Source organism: Mauremys mutica, chromosome 19 (assembly GCF_020497125.1).
Source record: "Mauremys mutica isolate MM-2020 ecotype Southern chromosome 19, ASM2049712v1, whole genome shotgun sequence".
NCBI classification, from domain to species: domain Eukaryota; kingdom Metazoa; phylum Chordata; order Testudines; family Geoemydidae; genus Mauremys; species Mauremys mutica.
In genome coordinates this window covers 15,126,785-15,152,081 of record NC_059090.1, presented here as the reverse complement: position 1 = coordinate 15,152,081, position 25,297 = coordinate 15,126,785, and the positions used below count along the sequence as shown (strand labels likewise).

The window sequence follows — 25,297 nt, the reverse complement described above, 5'->3', positions numbered from 1 at the left end:
AAGCTTTGTTATTTTTTTATTAAATATCGTTTCAACAACAGCCACAGTCCTGCTGAAAAGTAACATCAGAGTCCATGAAAAATAAAAGCCACTTCATTTTCTACTTCTAGAGTCAGAACTTTACTCTTTATAATTGACATTCACCTCAATTAATGGCCAGGAAGAAAAAGTGTAATCCCTGCCTCTCTTTTACAGTGAAGTTATTACACAGTTGTAAGGTATCCCTATTTCTTTTTAATTAAGGCTTTAATTGGTGGCTGTAGGGGTTGTCACCTTCTTGTAAAGAAAAGTTATATTAAAGATAAATACTTCTCTACATATGACCTTTCACATACAAGCCTTAAAAACATTTACGACTACCTGAAATATACCAACTCCCTTTAAGCTTTCCTAGCAGCAACTGTTTTGCAAGAGCCTTACACAGCTCAAGCTTGCTGACACTAAAGAGGCAAGACAACTGAATGAGTACAACTGTCCCAGTCCTGTTTTGTGTCTGCACTGGTTATTTCCCACTGAAGGGCTGTTCAGTTAGTACTAATCTCCCCTCATCCTGCAACCTCTATTACTCTCACCACTTTGGTTTATGCCTCAAATTTTGGTAACTGCAAACCTGCATTAAGTTTACAGCAAGGCAGTAAACAATGAATCATTAACAGACTTAAACAGAAGTGCAGCATGAGCCATAGGACAGCTCTGCTTCAATATGGACATGTACACAATTAAGATTTTCTGTAACAGATCTCATTTCAATTGTGCATACCTTGCCCTTGTGACAGAAATAGCTCTCTGCATCATATGGGGGCTCCCAGCCCTGCTTTTAGAGTCCCCTTATACCATGCCACTGTCCTCCAAACATTGCAGTTCAGAGAATATGCCTTCAAACACAGACTTTTCAACTACAAATTCTTTCAGTAAGCTAACTCCATAGTTAGATACCAAGGTAATAGGGACCTTAGATAACCATATTTAGTTTTCAAAATAGATACAACATGGATGAAGGTCTATAGTAATCTTAAGACCGTACTCTTTCGTTGGAAAAAGACAAAACCATCACTGAAGGTTCAACAAAGTATACAACAGCTACATCCCATTAACGCAGATACTACTTGTTGATAGGAAAACAGTCACTTGATAAACCAAAAATGTTCTGTCTATATTAGCACATGAAGTTACGTATATCACTAATGCCAAAGCTACAAAATAAAGTCAAATTTTCCCTTGCAAATACATGTATTGACATGAAATAAGTGTTGCCACTGTGTCAAACATTCTCATTTTACAGAAGTATTGTTCTGTTGCTGCTGCTCTGCCAGTGCTTGCTGGAGACGCATTCTTTTCCGTGAATAATGCTGCCAGTGAAGGATCTGTTGCTCATCAATAAATTTAGCACACTGAGCATTTACCAGTTCTTTACGGAAGTGTTCATATTGGAGCAGCTCTAACATGTGCAAACACTGAGGATACCTAGATTAAAAACAAGCACAATATATTTTAATACAAACTTTTACAGGTTTACCCAGATTAGATTTAATATACTGCCACTTTCTGTATTAAAAATCCCATATTCTTAGTTTATTATTTTACAATATTTATATGCAAGATATTCATGTTTTGAGAAGCTCTGCTACTTATAATTCAAATAATTAATTATGGTAATGGATTCTTTAAGATAACTCGGACAACATTAGAGAAGGAAAACAGCCCTAAAATCTAACAGGTTCTCTAGATTATCCACTTATTTAAATGTTCTTATATACAGTAATGTACTCAGATGATCTCAATCATGTTGCTGATAATTTCAGTCTGAGAAACACACTCATACCCCCCTCACCCTTCTTTTGGAGTGACTTTTCTAAAGTTAGTCATAGATTTCCATTAAAGCGTCTGTGTATCAGCTGTAATAGTTATCAGTTTCAGAACCTCATGGGGAAAAAACAGAAGAAGAAACTCTTTACACAAAATTTGAAATAGGTCTGCAAAATTAAGAAGTGTGCACAACCATGCTGTACTTTATATCATTTTTTTTCTGTGTTGCAAAATAACTGCAAGTGTTCTTTCTGTGCCTGACTTAGGCTTTGTATACCAGAGTGTTCAAAAATATTTACTATCAGCAAACACTAAAGCTTCTGTGCAGGCTACCAAATCACGATTTGCTTGCATAATTGAGGGAAGGTAAGTGCCACCCTCTTATCTAGGTCATTAAATACAAGGTCTTCTCATGAAGCCTTGACTGTGTATGTATCAAATTTTGTAATACAAATCAGCAGACTGGAAACAAATACTGGTATACAGTTATAGAACGCACAATATAAGGTACCTGATCTAATTAACAAGGCAGTGTAGTTAAGGGAAATGTGCATATCTCCCTCCATTCCTGCTGCCTTGTGTAGAGAGTGAGTTAACCAGTTCATCATTTAGCAGTAAGGGAAATATCCCACCTTTTGACTCCTCCACCTTAACCAAGCTTCACAATCATCATCACTGTGTGCCAGTATTAAATTGTTTAAAACTTACACTGTGTATACATGTGTGTATATATAATATAGTCTTTTGTCTGGTGAAAAAAATTTCCCTGGAACCTAACCCCCTCATTTACATTAATTCTTATGGGGAAACTGGATTCACTTAACATCGTTTCGCTTAAAGTCACATTTTCCAGGAACATAACTACAACGTTAAGTGAGGAGTTACTGTATTACAATGCAGAACACAAAATAATTTAACACTTACTTTAGGTATTTGGCATATTCAGGTTCTTTCCAGTAAAGTAAATATTTAAGATAATTTACAAAAGATTTGTCTTTGAAGTACCCTCTCTGTGCAAGAACTGAAACAAACAAAACAAGAGTATCAACTGCACATAAAGGAAACCAAATGATATTTAAAACTTTAGAAATGCACATATAAAAGCTTCTTTGTGGCTTAGTATACATGATTAAAGAGCACTTCTGTTTTTAAAATGTTTTAAACCAACTACTGTTACAAATCACTCAAGATTCCGATAACAGAGATGAAAAATACTCCTTTTTTCAGTATGTTTATTTTGCATACGAGAGCACTCTGTTTATAGCAAGTTAGTCGCCTTTCCCCTTTTGTATAGGTCTGTCACACAGCAACAAGGCAGAGAACAGACTTTTAAAAATAGGACAATGTGTTAGTTATCATAAAAATTGGCAAGAAGGTTGAGGGGCAAGGATGGGGTAGCACCTTAAAATTATTACTTGAATTCTCTTTTGTTTTTAATTGCCTTATCTTCAAATTGGTGGTGTCCCTTTAAATAACTTTAAAATATTTTAATACGTCCTTCAGCTGCTTCTGCTATTTATTTAGGAATTTATATTGGCACCCAAGGAGTTTCATCAATAAAAACAATTACACAAAATAGAACACTTATTAAAACAAACCAAAAAAACCTATTCCTGCTATAAAGCTTGTCCGAACAAGCAGTGTTAAGACTAAGCAATTTTTTTATATATCAATAACTTAAATGATCAAACCCCCTTATTGTATTAGACCCTCTCTCAATATTAAGTAATCCAGAAACAATAAGCATTGTAACTAATATTCATTACTCAGGTCCCTGATGTTTCACTTCAAGTACTTACAGTTGAGGTAATTGGGGTTTGCCAGACACTGAACAAATTCCAACTCCAGTTGGAACCGAAGTCGATTTCCAGTATCATCTGATGTTGGGGGGAAAAGTAGGTCAATACAAAAAAAACCCATTCATTTTATGCAAATAAAAGCTATGAAAACATTAATAAGGGTCTGAGCTATACACAGAATACAAAAGGTTTGCTTCTCAATACGAGCCACATAGACAGAAGCACTCCATCTGGAGTTAGTGGGAGATAAAGCAATATATCCTCCCCTCCCCCCGCATCAAATCACAGAAATATAGAAACATAGAATATCAGGGTTGGAAGGGACCTCAGGAGGTCATCTAGTCCAACCCCCTGCTCAAAGCAGGACCAATCCCCATAATATTGATTCATTTTGCAAGATAGTTCTTACCAAACCTGAGATACTTTGTCAAATGAATCAATGTTTGGCACACCAGTAAATATTATAGCACCAAACCCATGCTACTTTTTAGAAAGATATCCAGTCTTGATTTGAAAACTTCAAGTGATGGGAAATCTACCACATGCCTATGTCAGTTCTATCAACAATCAGTTACCTTCACTGTTAAAAATGTGTACCTTATTTCTAGTTTGGATTTGCCTAGCTTCAATCACTGGATCTCATCCCTTTTCCTGTTACATCAAAATGCCAATTACTATCAGAAATCTCTTCCCAGTGTAGATACTGCAATCAAGTAACCTCTTAATCTTCTCTTGCATAAATTAAATAGATTGAGTTTCCCTAGTCTCTCACTATAAAGTGTGTCTTTCAGGTCTTGAATCATTCTTATTGCCCTTTTCTCAATCCTTCCAATTTTTAACATCCTTTTGGAGGCACCAACACCAAATTGAACACAACACACTAAACACAAATAATAAACTCTAAGAATATGGGATTTTAGCAATGGCATCACTAATACTGAATACAGAAGTAATATGACCTTCCTACTCTAAATTGCTCTACTTATACATCCAAAGATAATACTGCCCTCTTAGCTACAATTTATCATCTACCCATACCCCAGTCTTTCAATATCATTGCATTCCAGGTTACAGTTCCCCGCATCTTAAAAGTGTGACCTACATTCTTTGTTCTTAGATTGTTCAAATGAGCCCACCTAACCAAGCGAGATAGGTCAGTCTTCATTTACCACTCCACCAATCTGTCATCTGCAAATTTGATCTGCAATGATTTTATATTTTCTTTCAGATCACGAAGAAATTAAATAGTATTTGCAAGGAACAGATCCCAGCAGGACCCCACTAACCACTCACCCAACCACCCCCTATGACAATTCCCCATTTACACATATTTTTTGTGATTTATCCGTTAACAAGCTTTTAATCCATTTAATATGGGTGCATGCACTTGTATATTTGGGGGCATGGGGTGTTAAATATCAGATGGGATTAAATCAAATGCCTTATAGAAGTCTACATATATTAGTTCTCTCAACCAAATTTATGATCACATCAAAAAATGATATAAAGTTTGTCTGACAAGATCTATTTTCCATTAAGCCATGTTGACTGTCATTAGTTATGTGACTACCCTTTTTTACTGACCATATCCCATATCAGCCTTTTCCTGGTTTTGGGTATCCCATAAAATGGGGAACCAGGGTAAAGAAGTGTCAACGCTCTCCTGAGCCAGTGGCTCATGGGGCTGACATGGTTAAGGCACATTAATCAGTTTCACAGCCAATGGTATGCAAGCGAGTTCTGTGGTCCGCATCAGGTCTGACCACCTCTAAGTGCCCCAACCTAATGGATCAGACACCCTGTTTGCAGCTTGGTGAACTGGCGGTGGCCTTTCAGCGTGAAAGGCAGCACAGCTCGGACCTCCCTCTCCTCCCTTTCAGGACTGTAGTCAAGTGCCTTAACCACTCAGCCATGCTAATCCAATATCAGACAAGTAATAGCGGAAAACCCAGGTGAACAGAACCCCAGACTCGAATAAGAGATAGGAACAGATGCCAGCTCTAATCCCCAGATACCCATCCCTCCCCCATAGCGTCTGGACTCTGTTCCCAGCTCCCCTCGCTAGAGAGCACTGCTTCCCAAGGCCAGGCCCAGGAGTCCCTCCCCTGGGGGGCCGAGTGCAGCAAGCAACCCACTCCCTTCTCTCCATGTGTCTCTTCATAACGCCGGCAGCTGTCATTTTCACTCCAAGCACCTGAAGAAGTGGGGGTTTTACCCAGGAAAGCTTCTGCCCAAATAAACCTGCTAGTCTTTCAGGTGCCACCGGACTCGTTGTTTTCGTGGATACAGCCTAACACGGCTACCCCCAGACCCTCAAGCGTAGCGTGTCATCTCGGCGGGCAACACTGCAGCGCAGCGGGCCCAGAGGGGGCCTTATAACATCCAGGACCCGCTTCTTGTAACGAGCCCCGCAGGGAGGGCGAGGCGCGCTCCCCTCAGGGGAAAGAGCCGGGGGCGGGGTTTGAGACGCGGATGCGCCGGGGCAGGCGCTGGTGAGAAGGGGTCGTTCACTCCCCTCACCCCCACCCCACAGCAGGGCCGCACGGTCTCCGAGCCCTTCCCAGCGAAGCGGGAGACTAGCCGGGGGCCCCAGGCGGAGGTCGGCGGCTGGAAGCCGGGGGCCCCAGGCGGCCAGGAGCCGAGGGGAGCTCCGCAGAACGGACGCCGGGGTGGGGCGGCCAAGGCACGGGAGTGGAGGAAGCCGCCCCCGGCTCTCACCTGTCTCCATGGCTGGCGGCCCCGCTCACGCGCCAAGACACCCCGAACCCAAGATGGCGGCGGCCCCCGCCGGCCGGAAGCCTCACGGAAGGCAGCACTGGTGCATTCTGGGAAGCCCGGCGCAGCGTGGGGGCGTTGCTAGGGTAACGCTGAGGGGAAGGGGGCAGTGATTTGCTCCTCCGCCCTTTGTGTCCTGAGTGCGGGAGAACTCAGCTCCCGAGCAGGGCTGCGGGGTCACGACATCACAGTGCGCCAAGTGGATGACGTCACAACCCGGGGGTGCGGCGCTGCTCATGACATAAAAGCAGAGGAATGCTGCGTCGAGTATGACATCACAGTGCGCCAAGTGGATGACATCACAACATAAGGGGTCACTGCGCCCGCTGTTCATGACCTCGCACTGGGGAAATGCTGCTTTGAGCATGGCACTGCACTATGGCAGTGGTGTATTGTTCATGGCACCACAGTGCCGGGGTGCCATGCTGTGCAGGATACCACATTGTGTAGGTGCCGCATTGTGTGTGACATCACAGTCAAGGGCACTGCATTGTGACATCACAATGCGGGATGTGTTAGGAACAGCCCGGATGGAACTCATTGCAGAATCAGACACTAAGATGGGACATGATAACTGTGTACAACTTGCAAACAACAAGCAAGTGGAGGAATTTTCAGTGTGGTACAAGGGGAAATAACTGAAAGTGATTAGGTGAAATTAAGAGGGATAACTTAGGCTGAATATCAGGAAACACTTCCTGACAGTGAGATATACTGGGTTGTGGAATAGTCTCCTAAAGGAAGTAGTGAAACCTCATTGCTCTGGACTTTTAAAATTGGATCATAAAAATGTGTGCTACAGTGTCAGAGAAAGAGCGAGATCAGGTGCTCTAACAATTCTTTCTCTTCTCTAATATAATACTCTGATGATGATGATCATAACAATCAATCTCGTATACAGTGGTTTTCATCCATAGATCTCAAAGCAAATTGTGTATATGATTAACAAAACAACATTATTTTTAAAACCTCAAATTACAACCCCTTAGTAAAAAATGTTGATACTTTTTATTCACGAGTTTCCAATAAGTAGGCAAAACTACAGAACACAGAAGGAAAAATGGTCTCTCTTCAGAAACAACACAGAAAATAAAGGTAGAACATGATACAGAAAAAATAACACAGGTGAGAACCCACATTTTGGAGATCAAAAGCTTCATACTGCTCCCAATAAAATCAACAGCAGGGAGCAGGATTGGGTCCACAGTCCACCATGTTGGTTAAGGGGAAGAAGTAATATATTCATGTATTTTAATACCAAATGCAGCTGTATACATAAAAATAAATCCAAAATAAAAACAGCAGGGAAATGTCTCCTACCTTTTGTACCTACTCTCATATCCCTTGCTCACTCATAGCTGCCTATAATTTTAAAGTTTGCATTGGACTGCTAAAACTAAAGCACAAACTCTAGAATCAAAGGACTCAAAGTTCAGTTTTGTATCAGTAACCTCCCTTTGCAATCAATGGCCTTGATTTGCACTCTTTTTCAGACGGTGCTTGCCAAAAAATTGTGAGCTTTTGCTTTTTGAAAAACAGTGCTATATATAAGATTTGTTTTGTAGTGATTATAAGGACAAATAAGAATTTTTTATATCTACATTTTTGAAGTTTTTTCCCTAAGAAATTATTAGTTTTTCCTTTTTTGCCACTAATGTAATTGACTATAAGGGTTAAAATTCTGTTAGTATTATCCAAATGAATACTAGCCATGTGACCTACTACCTAGATAAGAAAGTAGGAAATCTTTAGAGACCATATTCTTCATAGTTCTTTGCAACCTCAAAGATAATGGCAACACAATTTCTGCAGGAGACGGACAATTTAAATATAAGTGACCCCAAAGAAATGATGAGTTTAGCTATAAAGTGGGTACAGAAGACATTTCCAAATGTGGAATCAGTTACCACAGGGACATTGCAATGCTGGATGGAAGAGAAGCCAGAGGAATTAATCATTCTTGTAAGTGTTTTATTACCTATGAATTAAAGCGAGTACTCTGTAATTAAAATCAGTCTTGGTCTCCTGACTACCCAATTTAAGAGGGTAACATTTTTCTATGTTCAACAAGTATTTAGTGTAACCTGGCTGTTCAGGTATAATTTTTTTTTAAACTTATGATCTTATGTCAGACCTCTCTTTTTTCTCTTTTCCCTTCATGTCTTATCCTTTCCACATTTCACAAGTAGAGCCTCATAAAGCAGGGTGCACTAGAGGACACTAATAATACTTTGCCCCTTTATAGCCTGGTGTACCCAAGGATTTCAAAGCATGCTGGGCTCAGTCCTCTATGTAGTTGCTTTTTATCATTCTTTCTTGACCTGATTGTGATGCATGCATGACTGTGACAAATTAAATAAAAATAAAGTTATAATCAAGCTCACTCATAGGGTTAGCTCTTCAGCTGCAGTAAAGTAAGGTAGCACTGTTGAAGTCCGTGGCACTAAGCTGATGTACACCAACTGAAGATCTGGAGGAAAGTTGAAAACCACAGGATCTCACGTGGGATTCTTCAAGAAAACAAATAAAATCTCCCATCCCATTATTTATTTACAGGCATTGTTATAGTGCTTCTGGTAGGATCTGAGAGCCATTTACTTATGTTAGGTTCAATTTATTAATTTAAACCCACTGTATGGGCACCTACACTAGGACTTTTCACGCTGCCTATCTAGCACTGGTGCTGGTCCTAGAGTACTTGGCATTAGGTTGTTTGTGGAACTGTGCTATCTAACCCTACGTTAGTGCTTCTACCCTTGCTAGCATTGGGGAATCATTAACACTGCTTTATTGCAACACCTGAATTTTCCACTGAAGTCTCCCAATCCAGAACCTAACCATCCCAGCTTTAGTGTTTGAGATTTACTGATGCCCAGCATAAGCACATGATGGTGCAGGAAAAAGGAATGTTTTAGTGGCAGCATGCTCTGCCCCTGGAAAGGAACTGCTGCCAGGTAAGAGAGCTCTGTTTGACGAGGCCTGTATTTTGTGGAGCTTTTGGACTGGGGTTTTAGTCCTGGTTCCCCAGTTGTGTAGGTCAGTTGATGGGGTGAGAAGTGTATGTGTGTGTGTATATATATATATAGTAATTGTATCTGCAATCCATTAATCATTACAACTCCATATTGCACTAGATGTTGCCAAGTTCTAGATTCCAACTGAGGGAACTGAGTGGAGAGAAAAGGTGGGGTGCCAACAAGCTTCTCTAAGAAAGGAAACTATAGTTGTGGCAGGTTATGCTGTTAACCCCTTGGACAGGCAGTTTTAATTTTAATTTTAAATCAGTTGCAAACCCCACTTCAAAAACAGCCAAGTTCTTCAGCCTTTTCCTAAGGGAACGCGAACTATAAAGGTCAATCAGGCTCTACTGGGAAAGTTTCATTCATCCAAGTTATGTGACAGTGAGAGCCAGGGCTGGATTTAGGCACAGGCGACCAAGGTGATGGCCTGGCTTGGGGTGCTGTAAGGTATTCAACAGTTTAACAAATGGAGGGCAGGCACTGAAAATGTCCCTTGCCTGGGGCACCATTTGGTCTAGGGTCAGTTCCGGCTAAAGCACTTAATAAATGGAACTCTCTGAAAGAGCAGAGCAGAGCTGCATTGTTGCATCAGCACCCTGGGCAGAAACTCCGCTTCTGAGGTTGCATGTTTGTTCCAAATGTTACATTTCTGCCTAGTTCAGCCTTTCAGATCTAGACTAAAACAAATCTCTGTGGTCTAATGCTGCCAAGCTAGCTAGGTTTTACTGCTCCTACTGTTGTTACATTGCAGTAACAATGGTATTTACAGATTTACCTAGAACCTGGAATTTGAGGTTTTTTGTAAGCCCTTTCCTATTTTTATAGGTTAAAATATTTTAAAATGTCTCAGTTAGGAATTTCCTATAAAAGCATCTGTTACAAACTAACATGCAGCATAGATTTTTTTTTTCTGTGAATTGGGTTATAAAAACATCTAAGGACGACTTGTTCTTAGCTTTGTTAATATAGTAGGGTTGCTTTTTTCAGACAGGATCTTAGTGGTTGTGGAATACTACCATTATCATGTTGAAAAGTACAAAGTCACTCCCCGGTAAACACAGACTTGAGGCTAAAAGGAGAGATCAGACAGATCCCACGTGTCTGCTTTTCTATTCTGGAATGCGATTTTGCTCCCAATAGTGACTTCAGAGGAGAGGATCCTATGGAAAGGTTGACTCACGGGAATCAAATTAGCATGTAGGTTTGCCAAAATCAAGTCAAGAATCTCAATTCTTGGCCATCAATATCAGGAACAAATTGAAAATTGAGGATAAGAAATAAAGGCCAGGAATATTCTCTGGGGAAATATTTAAAAAAAAAACTAGTTAGTTTATATGAGAGTCACCTGAACATGTGACTATGAGCCCAGAACTCTCAGCTCTGACACTAGCCTTGAGCAAATAACAACCAACCTGCTTCACGGTTTTCATCTATAGAACAGGAGTGATAGGACAGACTTACCTACTCTATCTCAGCGCTAGGCTGTTTATTAGTTGAGATCCAGTGATGCAGTATTTACACCTGTGAGTTCAATGGCACGACTCATGTAAGCCAAGATCACGAACTTGGATCCTGATTGTTTCTAAAGCACATTGAAGGGATGTGCTAAATACTGTTTGCTTTAAATTATTATTTATTTTTATAAAATTGCATTAGTGTGGGCTGTATTTAACAAACATAGGAAGATGAGTTCCCTGCCATAAAGAAATTAAACCCTGTGTAAGTGAAAGCTGTGTTGTAAAAATGACACTGTATGTAATTACCACTGCACCGAAGTGGCAATAAAGTTAAGCTCTTCCAATGTTATTATAACTATTCTGTTTAGTGACACATAAAGATAGCAGGTACTAAGAGCTCTTACCAGATCCTGGGTAAAAACCTAGCCCCCGTAAAGCCAGGCAATGGCTGTTTTGCGACTGACTTCGACAGCGCCCGAATTTCACCGCCTAATTTCATCCATCACAAATGGATTCAGACTCAGTTGATCCTGTCTATTTATGTAGCCTCTCTGTTGATTGGAAAAGGCTTCCCTTTAAAACCTGAGATATTACATAAGGTACTTGTTCCTCTGCAGGACTCAGTAGGTAAGTTTCATGTTAAAAACAAGATGCTTTCTGTGTGAACAGTGGAATATCACACTAAGAACTTTACACGGTGCTTGTGCTTTTCAAAGTCATTACCCGGGATTTCTGAGGAATTAGGGGTGGAAATAACAGCCTTACAGCTTTATAAAAGCAGACTGTGTGAGACAACTGTACCATTTTTCACACTGAAGAGTAGTTGTGACTAACAAAATAAGGATCATTTTGTAATAAGGATTCTATAAAAACCATTTTTTCCACTCAAACCTCACATTCATGGAGTTTATACAGAACATTATAAACCATGGGCCAGATTCTGTCAGCTTTGCTCATGCTGAGTTGTACTAGACTGTGAATAATCCCACTGAAGAAAATGGATCTACTCCTGGAGTAAGCTACTACATAATGTCAGTAAGGGTGACAGAATCTGGCCCTATATAGTTATAGCACCACTAAATGCAGCCCGTTCTGGGGTGTGAAGCCAGCACCCCATCATCCAGCATACACTAGCAAAAAGGGATACATTGGGCAAGGATCAAACCTTATTCTTATACAAAGTGCCATTAGATAGTCAAATTCTACCTAGAGGAAACAGTATGTTGCTTAAGATCTCATCTACAAGATATTAGCACATGTAAATCTATTTATTTACCTCAGAATGATAATGGGCTGAAGCGACACTGCCATGATTCAAACCAGAGGTCCCAAGAATTGTTAGTATTTCCTACCCAGTGCTTAGGCCCATGTAAGTCATCTTCTCCAGCCTATGCATCTTCAACATCTCTCCCCACCTAGAAGGCAGTCCTGTCACTATCTCTGTCAGTAGGTCTTGACAAATTGTATCCAGAGTAGGTCAGAAAGAACTTGTGCAGACTCTAGAAGATTCTGTTTCAAATATGGTTAAATAATAGAGAACAGGGTGCACATTATGTTATATTTATAACAAGCCTCTACAAAGTCTGCAATTTTTTACTCCAACTCTATAATTGTAGCTCAATAGCAGCGAGATCATAGTTATCGCTGACTGAAACGATTGTTAGAACATATTTAATTAAAGGCTTAACTGTTCGCTTGAGTTTTACTTTTGAGGTCAAGGGACTGGCAGGTAATGTGCATTTCCCAAAGCCCATCCTGTGATAGTCTTTGCAGAAACAATCTTCATCTGGAGTTTATTAGACACAGATGAAATTTTAATGAAGCCGTAAGTTTGGCTGCCCAAAGACTCAAGTTTTTGTGGCTTTTTGTGAACATAGTCACATTAGCATATGTCCCTATGGTTCATTCCAGTTTCAGACAACTAAGAGGTAGCATAAATAGATCTGAAATTAAACATCATGCTGCATATTTTAAACAGTCCTAAGATATTGTAGGTTTTATTTTAATGAGTTAAAACTGGTCAATATTCTGTTCTTAGGATACCCGGAGTACAGCTGAATTTGAAGTCAGCCATCTGCCAGGGGCAATACTCATTGACCCTCAGAGTGATACACTGCAAGAATTTCTGCAGAAACAGCTCCTTCCAGGTACAGAAAAGATCTCCGTAGAACTCGTTCTTTGTTGTTGCAAATAGCTTTCAAGCTGCTCTAAGGTGAGAACAGGTCCAGCTTTAGGTCTATTCCACCAATTCCCCCGAATCGAGCCCCACGCCTAAGAGGGCCCCGCGCCCAGTGAGAATCCCTTCCCTGGCAAGAGGCACCTTTTTAATTTTTACTCACCTGACGGCGCTTTGGGTCTTCAGCAGCACTTCGGCAGCAGGTCCTTCACTCTCTCCGGGTCTTCGACAGCACTTCGGCAGTGGGTCCTTCGCTTACTCTGGGTCTTCGGCGACACTTCGGGAGCGGGTCCTTCAGTGCCGCTGAAGACCTGGAGCGAGTGAAGGACTCGCCGCCAAAGTGCCACCAAAGATTCAGAGCACCGCCCGGTGAATACAAGCCCCCCGCATTTTTTTACATGTGTTGTTTTTTTTAAAGTCATCGCTGCCAGGGCCCCATCGAAACTGTTTGAATTGGGCCCCGCACTTCCTAAAGCCGGCCCTACCCTTAGGAACCCTAAACCTACGGTGGGAAGCCCTAACCATAGGAACCCAAACCTTAGGGTGGGGTGCCATACCATACCCATAGGAACCCTAACCCTAGCTCCAAGTGCCCTACCCTTAGGAACCCTGACCCTAGGGCGGGAAGCCCTACCCGTAGGAACCCTAACCCTAGCTCCAAGTGCCCTACCCTTAGGAACCCTGACCCTAGGGCGGGAAGCCCTACCCGTAGGAACCCTAACCCTAGCTCCAAGTGCCCTACCCTTAGGAACCCTAACACAAGGGCGAGAAACCCTACCCATAAGAACCCTAAGCTTAGCTCCAAGTGCCCTACCCTTACGAACCCTAACCCTAGGGCGGGAAGCCCTACCCATAGGAACCCTAACCCTACCTGCAAGACCCTACCCTTAGCAACCCTAGCCCTAGGGCAGGAAGCCCTACCCATAGGAACCCTAACCCTAGCTCCAAGTGCCCTACCCATAGGAACCCTAACCCTAGCTCCAAGTGCCCTACCCTTAGGCAGGGCCGGCTTTAGGCCTATTCCACCAATTCCCCTGAATCGGGCCCCGCACCTAAGAGGCCCCTGCACCCAGTGAGAATCCCTTCCCTGGCTAGAGGCGCCTTTTTAATTTTTACTCACCTGGCGGCGCTTTGGGTCTTCAGCGGCACTTCGGCAGCAGGTCCTTCACTCTCTCCAGGTCTTCGACGGCGGGTCCTTCGCTTACTCTGGGTCTTCGGCGACACTTCGGCAGCGGGTCCTTCAGTGCCGCTGAAGACCTGGAGCGAGTGAAGGACCCACCGCCGAAATGCCGCCAAAGACTCAGAGCACCGCCTGGTGAATACAAGCCCCACGTGTTTTTTTATGTTTTTTTTTTAAGTCATCCCTGCGAGGGCCCCATCAAAACTGTTTGAATTGGGCCCCGCACTTCCTAAAGCCGGCCCTGGGTGAGAATTTTCAAAAGCGCGCAGTGAGCACACTTGGGGCCAGAGTTTCAGAAGTGTTCAGTCCATGGGGTGCTGGAGACAACTGGAGAATGGCTTAGCGCATAGCCAGCTGAGAATTGGGGAAGTGCAAATACCACCTTTTCACCACCCTCCTGAGCTATTTCTCAACCATAGCCAAGAATCTGGGCCTTAATATTTAAAAAAACCCAAACCCTTACCTGGGTTATTTACAACACCCGGGATTATGGGAAACCTAATTTACTTTTCATCACATATTCTGGATTATTATTACTATTTTACTCTCTGTGTGGCACTCAGCCTAGATGGTATAACCGGACTGGGCAATTTCTACTCAGTTTTGCATTCAGGTTCTCATACGCTGGCACAGAGCTGAAGAGCCTGGGTAAAGAAGTTCTAAAGGGCATTTCAATCTGAAACAACCATTTTCAAGTATATTAAAAAGCAGGAACATGTATAATCATCATTAATATTAGATTTTGTTATATAAAAAGAGAAACTAAATTTTGTGTCTAAATGGCTTGACAAAGGTGCTGGGTTATGCCCTGTGCTGAGGTCATTATTCCTGAAATCATCATCATCATAACAGACTAGAAGTATTGCCAACTCTCATAAAAATGTAATGTTTTTTAAAGCCCCAACTTCTGGAGTTAAGTGAATATGCGAGAAGCTCAGCTTTAAAAAAAGTTCTCAGCACTTATGGATGCAAAGCTTGAAACTGTGACACCATCCTCCGTATATTCTAAAGGCTCAGAAACTAAACATTGAATAAAAAGGACCTAAATTCATTATTTATTTTTTTTAAATCTCATTATTTTTAAGCCAATCTCATGATTTTTGAGGGCCTGAGTTACCACTGGAGTTGGCAATACTGGATTAGTGAGAAAAACCTTGTAGTTCTACATGGCTTTTAATTCCATCCTTGTTTTTTCCATTCTGTTTCAGAGAGTAAAAATAAAAACGTCATTTGCTATTGCACTGTGGGATACAGGTCTTCCATGATTGCCCAGAGCATGAATGAGTTCTTGTCAAGTGAAGCCAGCCAAACCACCAAAACTTCCCTGAAGGTTTATAATGCAGAAGGAGGACTGGTGAAATGGGCCAGTGAAAGAAGGCTGATGGTGGACAAGCAGGAGCAGCCCATTCACCTCGTTCACCCCTACAGTGCAGCATGGGCTAAACTACTGGAACCAGAGCTGCAAGCACAAATCTAAAGCATTTCTGCAAGTCTGATCTTAACTGGGGCCTCTAGGTGAAATACAAATGAATAAGAATAAGAATTAATGGGGGCCCCAACCTCAACTGTGTCTTGTAGGCATAACCATAATGCTACTAATAATAGAGGATTACAATATATATTGTAGTTGTTTTAATTGGTGGGCAGAACTAGCTAAAGCTACTAAGCCAGCTTTTCAGCTGGTCTAAAGTGGAGTAGGAACTGAAGTCAATTCAGATATGACAATTTACACCAGTTAGACTGAAATCTAGATTAACAAAGGGCACAGGACAATACAGAATCACTCTGAAGTCTGGTGAAAAGGGAGACATCCTGGCAAATGCTGGAAACAAGTCTGAAAGAGGTTATTGTGCCCTAGCATAAGAAATGTAATAAAGGCACATCAGTCCTCCTCTTACGCCAAGATGGAACAGAACACTTTAGCTTTATGAACCTTTTCCTTCAGTCTCCAGGTCTGTCAGTCTGGCACCTATCATAAGCATCTTTTAAAAAATAATATCTAATAAAAAATACAGATAGAATCCTGTGGTCCAAATCGTGATGAATGGAAAAGCAAAGCACTGTATTTTTAGCATCTCTGTTACTGTTTAAATTTGTTAGTGCAGTCCTGTATTCACCAGATAGCTTGTCTAGATGCATCTAATCTTTCTGGGAATAACAGTTGGGCTAGTCACAGGTAAAGAGAAAGAGAGTGCCAGCTGGAAATGCATAGTAACCGGTAAATAAAATGCTATGATTAAGTGAGATTATTTCCTGCTAGTGAGTTGGGTTCTAAACATATATAAGCTCACCCACATACGATGAAAATAACTTTAATTCTTGGTCCTTACAAAGGTGATGCACAAATAGTTACAGTTTCATGGAGGCCTAAATAAATATTTGGGAAGAAGCATAAACCCGCTCGTTAACTGCATCCTAACCAACCTGTCGGTGCTTATTATTTGCTCAAATGCTGTATAATCTTGACTGCAGCTCTGAAATCCGTAGGAAGCATTTCTAAATATACACACCTCTCAACTTGGTGACTGGACTTTTTAGGTGAGTGAAAATAGCACATCCCTGTTTGAACCTCTGTCTTTTCCTAGACCACTTTATTTTAAAAATAGCTGTTGACTTATTTTAAATAGTTGTATATGGAGTAATACAGCTAAGAGAAATCTGAAACCGTTATTATCATTTCTGAGGTGCCTGATCTTGCAGTTTTACCCGGCAAAAAAAAAATCGTCCCAATCTCAAGAGTGGTTTGGTGGGTTATTTTTTGTTCGTTTGGGGGGGGGGGTTGGTCTCAACATTCAAACCTTACAGCTCTAAGGGCCTAATCCAAACCCCATTAATGTCAATATGAGCCTTTCCATTTACTTCAGCACTCAGAGTCACCTGCCCAGCTACAGGATTCACGATGAGCGCTAGGGCAATGGAACCGAAAAGAGTTGGAGAAGGAGCCTGGGGATACTAGAGAGTAAGTCAGTCAATAACTAGATTGCATGACGCTTGTCTGACTGACCGCGACTGAAGATGGAGCAGTCAGTGTTTGGAATGATCAGATTTATGAACAAAAACATACAATGAAATATCAAACGCCACACAGCCTGAGCAGCCGAGACAAGGTTTGGTATTTGGTGAATGAGGTATAGAAGAAACACAGCTAGAGCTGTTACGGAAGGGAGGCCTAGTGAGAAGTGCCAGTATGTAGAGGGGTTCGGTTGGGGGGTCGCTCCTCTCCAGGGCGGCTGGGAGCCAGGCCGCCTCACTACACAGTACTTCCTGCACAGAGAGAAAAAGTTCAGCGCGTGCTGCTGTTTGAGTGGCAGAGGCCTCCTCGTGACCATAGAACACAGGGGACAGGCTCATCTTAAGTGTGCACGTGTCAGTCTCCTGGAACTTATAGGCAGCATGACTTGCAAGCTTCTTGTATCTTATGGCTTCAGGCCGCCCCTGCCAGCAGCTGAGCACAGCAAGGAACCAGAAGAACTCCAGAGCTGTCCTGAAGCACAAGCAAGGAATTGGGGCCCAGTCAAGCCCCTGATCTGAAGTCACTCACGGGGTGGCGGAGGTCGCATTGACAGGGCTGGTGACGATGCCGTTTCTGTCAGCGAAGGCCGTAAGAACTGTGAGCCGGGAAAGGGAAAAGGCTGACGTTGCCCTTTAAGGAATGGGCGCTTTCTCCCCTCTTGGGTTCCCGCTGTCTTGTGGGGCTCCCCCATCCCCTTTGTGGAGCACCCCCTCCTGACCCTCCCTCAGCCTTTGCCTCGTGACCTGTGGAGTGGGACTAAGGGAATACGTCCAGTCCACCCCTCTCACCAGCCCTCTGTCTCAGGAGGGGGAGCAGCTGGAGCGCTCGGGGGTGAGCTGCCCTTTTAAGCTCACAGACTCCCTCTCACTTGGCTGCCTCGCAGCAACTCAACGAGCAGCTGGGAAAACAAAAGGAAAAGTTGGAACTGGCTCCCCTAGTTTCTACTGAAATTCAGCTCTGAAGTCTCTGACCTGCCTTCCTCCCCCATCTTTGATCCTTGTCTCTGGGAAGCATCCACTTTAGTCAGTGCTCAGTGCAGGGAATACTTCAGTTCCTATAGTTAAGCTTCATAGCAATGTTCACCACACAATCTGTTCATTATTTGCTCACATGATGTAGAGGTTGCTATTGGAGTATTGGACACTGACACCCCCCCACCCCCATCACCCTGCCCAGGCAGGTTACTGGGACCAGCGCATAAAGTCCAGTTTCTTCCCAGCACTCCGGCATGTCAGAAAGGGCAGGGCCCAATTGCTTCCTTGGGATTAATCAGAGATCAAGGCCTATTCCAGGGTTAAAATCATTAACAACTGAAAACGCCCCAAAACTGATTCTTCCTGAAGTAATGAACTGCTGGCAGTTCTCCTAAGGACACCACAAACCATATCATTTACCCACACTGACTAAGGGGGAGACAAATGGAGGGATTTTTAACTTCACAGCCCCAAAGTTCCATGTTTCGCTAATTATTTCCAAAATTTCAACATAAAAATACAGTCAGCAGAAATAAAAGATGCAGAAAAAAGCCAGTCCTTTTGACAGGTGGAGAGAATCTGTTCTTCTTGGAAATTTGGATCCATATTCAATATCTACAAAGTTCAGGCTATTTGGATCTGGGGTTTTGGTTTGTGCCCATCCCTCCTAACAACAAAGATAACGGTGGAAATTAGCAAAGGATGCTGTATGCACCCATTCACGTGGGGGAGGGTTTAACTCTTTGGGGGTAGGTTATTATAAGGGGAAAAACAAGAACAAGAAAAAGACTTATCCAGAGAATTAAAATAAGCAAGAAGGAGCAGATTCCTTCTCTCTCCCAGGCCCCTGCGAGGGCAAACTCAGTTCTCCCCATCTCTCCTCTGGGTCAGCACTTGTCTGAATTTCTTCAGCGTGCAGAGAGGTACCGGTAAGTATGAAGTTCACTCATTCCTCTCCTGGACCACCAGGGGGCATCCAGCTCTGTGGCACAGTTCCCATCTCTAATTCCTAGATAGTGGCATCAAGTGGTTTGAATTAGGGACTGTTCTTAAACCAATATTCATGTCAAACTGATCCTTTTGTTTCAGCTAAATGTAATCTTTAATGGGTCTATTCAAGGAAAGGTAGCGTAGAGGGAATAGGTCCATATACAGAATGAGATCAGTTTTCATTTTGGGAGCATGCATTTTTTTTGGCAGATATCTGCACTGGGAAATGGTAAGAAAAGAGAAGACCGCGGGTTGTGGTGGTTCAAGCAGCAGGACTGGGCGTCAGGGTTCTAGTCCCAACTCTGGAAGGGCAGTGTTGCTAGCAGACAAAGCAACAGAATCTAGAAGATCCTGCATTCTCGCTGTGAGTTTACAGTAAGCAAGCTGCAGTAAAGATTACCATAAAGAGGCCCCACCACTATGCAAATCCTTTTAATATCTTGAGTTAACAATTTGCCAGATTCACTTACCTCGGCTGTAATAGGCTCTCTGCAGATGGACTTTATTCAAAGATCATCATGACCCAAAAAGAAGTTGATTTCTGTGCAATCTGCTAGTTACAGAATGACCCAACTATATATGCTCTATAAATAGTTTACAGAAAGTAAGCGGACCTAGAGATTTTCATCTACATAATGCAAATAAGGGTGGCCTAAAGGTTGACGACGTGTAGCTCAATATTGTTTAGGGACCTCATCTGATACTGTGCCTTCTGCAGCAATGGGATTTCAAACTATGGTTTGGTTTCCTCACATCAATCTTCTGTAATTTCCACTTTTTGTGTGTTCCTCAAAAAGATGAGAATGGTGACAATCTACTCAGACCTCACTATCTGCTGTAAAATTTCAGGCCAGTTTTTAAATGGGTCGATAGAGATGCATTTCTGTGGTGGAGTTCTGCAGAGCTAGATTTTTAAATTCACCTGTAGGCCAGCAAGATCTTGAGAGGTGTGTCAAAATGGAGCCATCCAAAATCAGTAGCCAAAGGATCACACCCGGATAATCTGCCTACTTGACTTGTTCTTGCCACATGGCCATCTTTCCTTCAAAAGACCTTGAGTCAGTTTGAAATTTGGATCACTATTTTGCGTCTTCTAGGGTGAGATTTTCAAAAATCACTCAGTGCTGGCCTAACTCATGTCAATGAACCACTGATTTCAATAAGAACAGGATTAGGCTAGAGGTGAACAATTTTGAAAATCCCACTCTTACTGACATACTAGAGCTGATTAGAAAATGCAGGGAGGGGAGATTTCAACGACAATGAAAACAATTGTTTTCTACTGGAAATTTTGACTTTTAATCAAAAACCTGAAACTCATTTTTTTTAAAAGTTTTTTTGTGTCTGGAAAAACCAAAATATCTAACTTTTTTTTGCTCAGATCAGTATGGCTTTTGGTTTCCAATGAATAATCAGAAATGTTCAACAAAAACAATCACTTTCTACACCAAATAATAATAATAACTTAACTGAAAACTCAATTTCCCATCAAATTAAAATTGACAGAAAATGTTCAACCAGCCTCACTAAATATTAATTAAGTCACTGAAACCCATTATTGGTCAATAGTCAGCACAGGAGGTTTGTTTTGTTATAAGGAACATTCAGTCTCTCCTGACTTTTCAAGAATCTGGTTGTCTAGAGAATCACTGCTTTTTGGAAGCGGCACATCACATTTCTGGCATGAGGTATTATTTGAAAATATATTGCCGTCTGACTCATTGAAAAGCTACATTGCAAAGAAGGCCAGGCAACAATTTTTCATGGTTAAATAGAGTGAATAGACATGGGGAAGATAACATCTTTTTACTTGTAAAAGAAATGATCAACTGCTTATGACAAGGATCTATGGAATACAAGGGACCTTATTGAGTAATGAATGGCCACTATTTACTTATTGCAGCAAAGAAACCCAGATGAACAAAAACAGATTGAATACTGGAATTATGATGCAATCACCAACTCGATTTTAAAAAGTTACAGTATTATTGCTAGGGATAGCTTTATTTATTTTATCAGGTGTGTTATGTCCATTATCATTCTTTCCCCGCCTCCCTCATTTTCATGTGGTTATAACTTTCTTTCACAGCAGTGGTAAACTTTTATGGCTGCCTAAAACAGTTTTGGAAATTTTTAGCAAAGTCATTTGAGTCAATTTGGAAAATAAAGTGCCTGAATATGTGTAGAGTGGCTGTGTTACTGAGGGACTCTTAGTGTCTGCATTTCCAGACATTGAAAAAAAAATTAACTGAGTAACTTTAACTTTTCATTAATATTGTGTTTCTCCCTAATGCGATGTGGAAGTGGTTAGAGCAGTGGATTGGAAGCCAGGACATCTGGATTTAATTCTTGTCTCTGCCACTGACTTGCTGAATAACCTTGGCTTAATCACTTCATCTTTCTCTACCTTCTCCTATGCACAAGTAAAACAGAGGTAATAATACTTACCTACCACACAGGTATCCTGAGGCTTTGTTAAGGATTGCAACATACTTCAAGAATCTTGGATAAAAAGATTCCATATAAGTAATATATAGTAATTGGATATAGTCACTGATTTTTATTTTACATCTAAATTTCAAAGAAATGATATCAGTAAACAGCACCTTGCATTAGTGATGCCCAGCAAAAGGAATATTAGAAAGAGGCTGGGTCACATCGTGTATTAGGGTTCCATTTATACAAAGGTTACTAAACAGTTAACATTATATTCATGTTACAGCCATAGTAGTATGTGTTATAGATGGTTATAAGCACATCAGTAGAAGGTGTTATGTCTGGTTTTAAGTTGTGGTTGTATAATCTATAGACCTGTTCGGCTCTATAACAATCTATTAATCATTCATTAATCCTTTATAAATGGAACTTGAACAACAAGCTGGATCAGATTCAATTAGCATGTGAAGTAACAGGGCAGTAGAGTTTCCAGGACTATATAATTGAAATAGGGAAAAATTTAACTGAGGCAGGACACAATCCCCAATTATTTTGTGCAATTATTCTCACTACGTGATGCCATGTGGTGCATTGCATAGGCTTCTTCAAACAATGCTTTGAACAGGGAAAGCAGCCAACCAGTCGGGCACAGAGTGTGCTGCTGCTACTGATACTCTGGGAGAGTTTTCAATCTCTCAAGCAAGTTGGTGCTTACTGCTCTGCTAATGCATTATACCAGAAGCTGCAGGAGTGGCCATTGTCCATAATTAGCCGGAGATTGGATTGTTCTAGTACATCAAGGTGCCACAATGGCACAGCTCAGATTGAACAATATAGGAAAGTCACACGTTTATTGACACACACTAGAGTACATTACAAAACAATCCCCCACCTTTATGGACCGGCCAATGCAGCTCTAATGTCAAGGATTTGCTATTGCACACCTCTTTCCATAGTGAACACGAATGTTCAAAAGCCAACAGTTAGTCTGTTAAGATGCAATTTGTCCACCATTATTTTAACAAAAAAGACACACTCTGGCTGGTTTGATTTTAGGACTTGGTCTTGCATTGACTCTAGAGCCAATTCAGTAGGCTTTTCCCCCACAACTGATTCCTACCCCCCATCCCTGATGCAAAAAAATCTTTAGCAAATGCTTTCGCCATATTCTGAGGTTTTGCTCTTTAGAGCAGTGATGAGCCTGTGCTGGAACCCAAGATCTGAAACTGACAAAACTTGACCAGGAGTGATCCAGCTCTGGATTCACAGATTCTTTCGGGGGCCAGAGCCTCAGTGGCACGAATCAGCATTGCTCTGAATTCAATGGCACGATGCTGATTCACACCAGCTGAGGGGCTGGCCCATACTTTTTAAAACCAGAAAGGCCCATTCCGATGATTTATTCTGACTTCCTGCATAACACAGGCCGCAGAATTTCATCCCAAGCTCATGGCTCAAACCTATCTGCTATCTCTAAAGTCGAAGAAGAATTCTTCTGTGCTTTGGAGGGAAATCAGTTTCAGCCCTGAATCTATATTACACTCAAATCTGTTTCTACTGGGATGCTTTTTTCCCCTCACTTGTGCATAATCTACAGTGATTTATTTATTTAAACAAACAACAACCCAACCAGGAAAGACATTTTCTCTTCCTTCATAGATTCTCCTGTGGGTTGAAAGCTCATTTCCTGCATACCATATATAGTTAGTCCCACACAGAGTCCGACTGAAGTCAATGGGACTGTACAGGAAGCACTATTCACCTAGAGATAACTGTTTGCAGGAGCAAGCCCTATATGACAGCAAGCTATTTACCATGGTCCTGCACCTTTGGGACTTTTGCAGATTTCCTCCCCCATTCCGGAGTTCCATACCAAAAACCCCCACTGATCTCCTAGACCATAGGAAGCAATATTAGCTGCTCAGTGTGCAACAAAAAGAACCTTGAACTACTGCAGCTCCATGAGCATAAAAGCAGGGTAGGGCCCAGGCTGCACTAGAAGAGGGATTTCAAACAGAGCACTGGATTTGCTCCTGAGCGGGAACCGCAAAAGTTCTGTTCCAGCTTGTCATCTGACATCACATTGAGCCCCAGGCTCTGTTGACATATGGTTGGTGTTCTAGCCCAGGTGAGAGAACTACTCTCTGCAGGGCCGCCCAGAGGATTCCGGAGGCCTGGGGTCTTTGGCGACAGGGGCCCCCACTTCGGTGGTAATTCGGCGGCGGGGGGTCCTTCCACTCTGGGACCCGCTGCCGAAGTGCCCTGAAGACCCGCGTCGGGGGCCCCCGCCGCCGAAGTGCAGCCGGGTCTTCGGCGGTAACTCGGCGGTGGGTCCCGCTTCAGCGGTAATTCGGCGGCGGGGGGTCCTTCTGCCCCGGAGCGGAAGGACCCCGCGCTGGCGAAGACCGGGAGCAGAAGAAGCTCCAGGGGCCCGGGCCCCACGAGTTTTCCGGGGCCCCCGGAGTGAGCGAAGGACCCCACTCCAGGGGCCCCGAAAAACTCTCATGGGGGCCCCTGCGGGGCCCATGGCCTGGGGCAAATTGCCCTACTTGCCCCCCGGGCGGCCCTGACTCTCTGTCTGCACAACCCATTCAAGCTAAAAACCCTGATGCTGCCATATCTGACTGCTGCTCCTTCCCCATCCTCTGTTGATGTCACTGGCAAACATTTTGGGCTAGGAGCCCGCTGCGTGGGGAAAGGCTGGTTTCCGTACCCAGCGCAGCAACCAGAAACATAAAGGCCATCATCTCCGATTGCAGCACTCGATCTGAAGCATTAACATTGTAAGAAGGAAGAAGAAGAAATGTTCCCAACATGGATTTCTATAACAATTTGTACCCGGGAATGCTAGCAGCAGACATAACCTAGCACTGACATAAACAGAGTGCAATTCTCCTTGCTTTGCCAATATATATTTACTCAAGGCACTGGAACAAGACGATACGCATGCTTGATGCTGAAGAAAAGCCTGTTTGTGCCTATTACACTGGAGACATTGTACAAGGCCAGATTCTGACACCTATACTTGGATTAGATAGTACCTCACTCTACGGGGTCATCTCATTGAAATGAATGGCACTTCTTGTTGAACAAGGTACTACTCAACACAAATATGGGTGCCAGAAGGGCACTAAATAAAAATTTATTTCCCATATCACTGCTCAGATCAGTGTAAACTTGGATTATCAGCCACTAATTTTGCCGCCTGGGGGAGAGGGGACAGCCTCGACATATGTACCGGACAGTAAGCCAAGCATTCATGTAAAGTGTGCATTCAGCCATTAAGGGTACTCATGCGTCTGAGGCAATTCCTCCCATTTTAAGCCCCCTCTTGGGTCTAGGCTTTAACTTGACCAGTTTAGCGTGTGTTGAAGTCTACACTGTTTTTTAGCAGGTGTTAGCTAACACATCTTGAAATCCTAGTGCGGGCAAGGCCTGGGATTCTGCTTCTGCCCCCTTCCCACAAACTGATTCTCCACCACATTTACCTCCGCTGATTTCAGTGCACTGACACCAACATACAGTGTACTGCAATGGAGTGGAATGCAATGCCATCAAGCCCTGTGTTGGGTAACTAGGAAAACCAGCCATGCTGGAAAGAAGATGGAGTTCACCCACTTGTTATTTGGCAAGTTCACATCCTGTGACTTTTCCATTTAAGTTGCCTTAGA

The 25,297-nt window shown here is 42.5% G+C and overlaps 2 protein-coding genes across 2 annotated transcripts; one reads left to right on the top strand and one right to left on the bottom strand.

Moving 5' to 3' along the window:
* On the bottom strand, positions 1–6,558 carry MED31 (mediator complex subunit 31). Its single transcript, XM_044994112.1, has 4 exons — positions 6,324–6,558; positions 3,606–3,683; positions 2,731–2,827; positions 1–1,464 (listed from the first exon to the last, which is right to left on the bottom strand). The coding sequence occupies exons 1-4, from the start codon at positions 6,331–6,333 to the stop codon at positions 1,272–1,274; spliced, it is 378 nt and encodes a 125-aa protein (XP_044850047.1). The 5' UTR covers positions 6,334–6,558; the 3' UTR covers positions 1–1,271.
* A 1,571-nt stretch (positions 6,559–8,129) lies between these two features.
* Positions 8,130–16,459, top strand: LOC123353094 (tRNA uridine(34) hydroxylase-like). Its single transcript, XM_044993885.1, has 3 exons — positions 8,130–8,342; positions 12,896–13,004; positions 15,422–16,459. Exons 1-3 carry the CDS (start codon positions 8,172–8,174, stop codon positions 15,688–15,690), a joined length of 549 nt encoding a protein of 182 aa, XP_044849820.1. The 5' UTR covers positions 8,130–8,171; the 3' UTR covers positions 15,691–16,459.
* The last annotated feature ends 8,838 nt before the right edge of the window (positions 16,460–25,297 follow it).

Excerpts from the sequence above, each read along its gene's own strand:
- LOC123353094 (XM_044993885.1), top strand. The coding sequence starts at position 8,172 with ATGGCAACACAATTTCTGCAGGAGACGGACAATTTAAATATAAGTGAC. Across the intron at positions 8,343-12,895 it reads CAGAGGAATTAATCATTCTT|GATACCCGGAGTACAGCTGA; the intron begins GTAAGTGTTTTA and ends TTCTGTTCTTAG. Across the intron at positions 13,005-15,421 it reads GCAGAAACAGCTCCTTCCAG|AGAGTAAAAATAAAAACGTC; the intron begins GTACAGAAAAGA and ends ATTCTGTTTCAG.
- MED31 (XM_044994112.1), bottom strand. Across the intron at positions 2,828-3,605 it reads AAACCCCAATTACCTCAACT|TTCTTGCACAGAGAGGGTAC; the intron begins GTAAGTACTTGA and ends TGTTTGTTTCAG. Across the intron at positions 1,465-2,730 it reads GAATATGCCAAATACCTAAA|GTATCCTCAGTGTTTGCACA; the intron begins GTAAGTGTTAAA and ends TTTTTAATCTAG.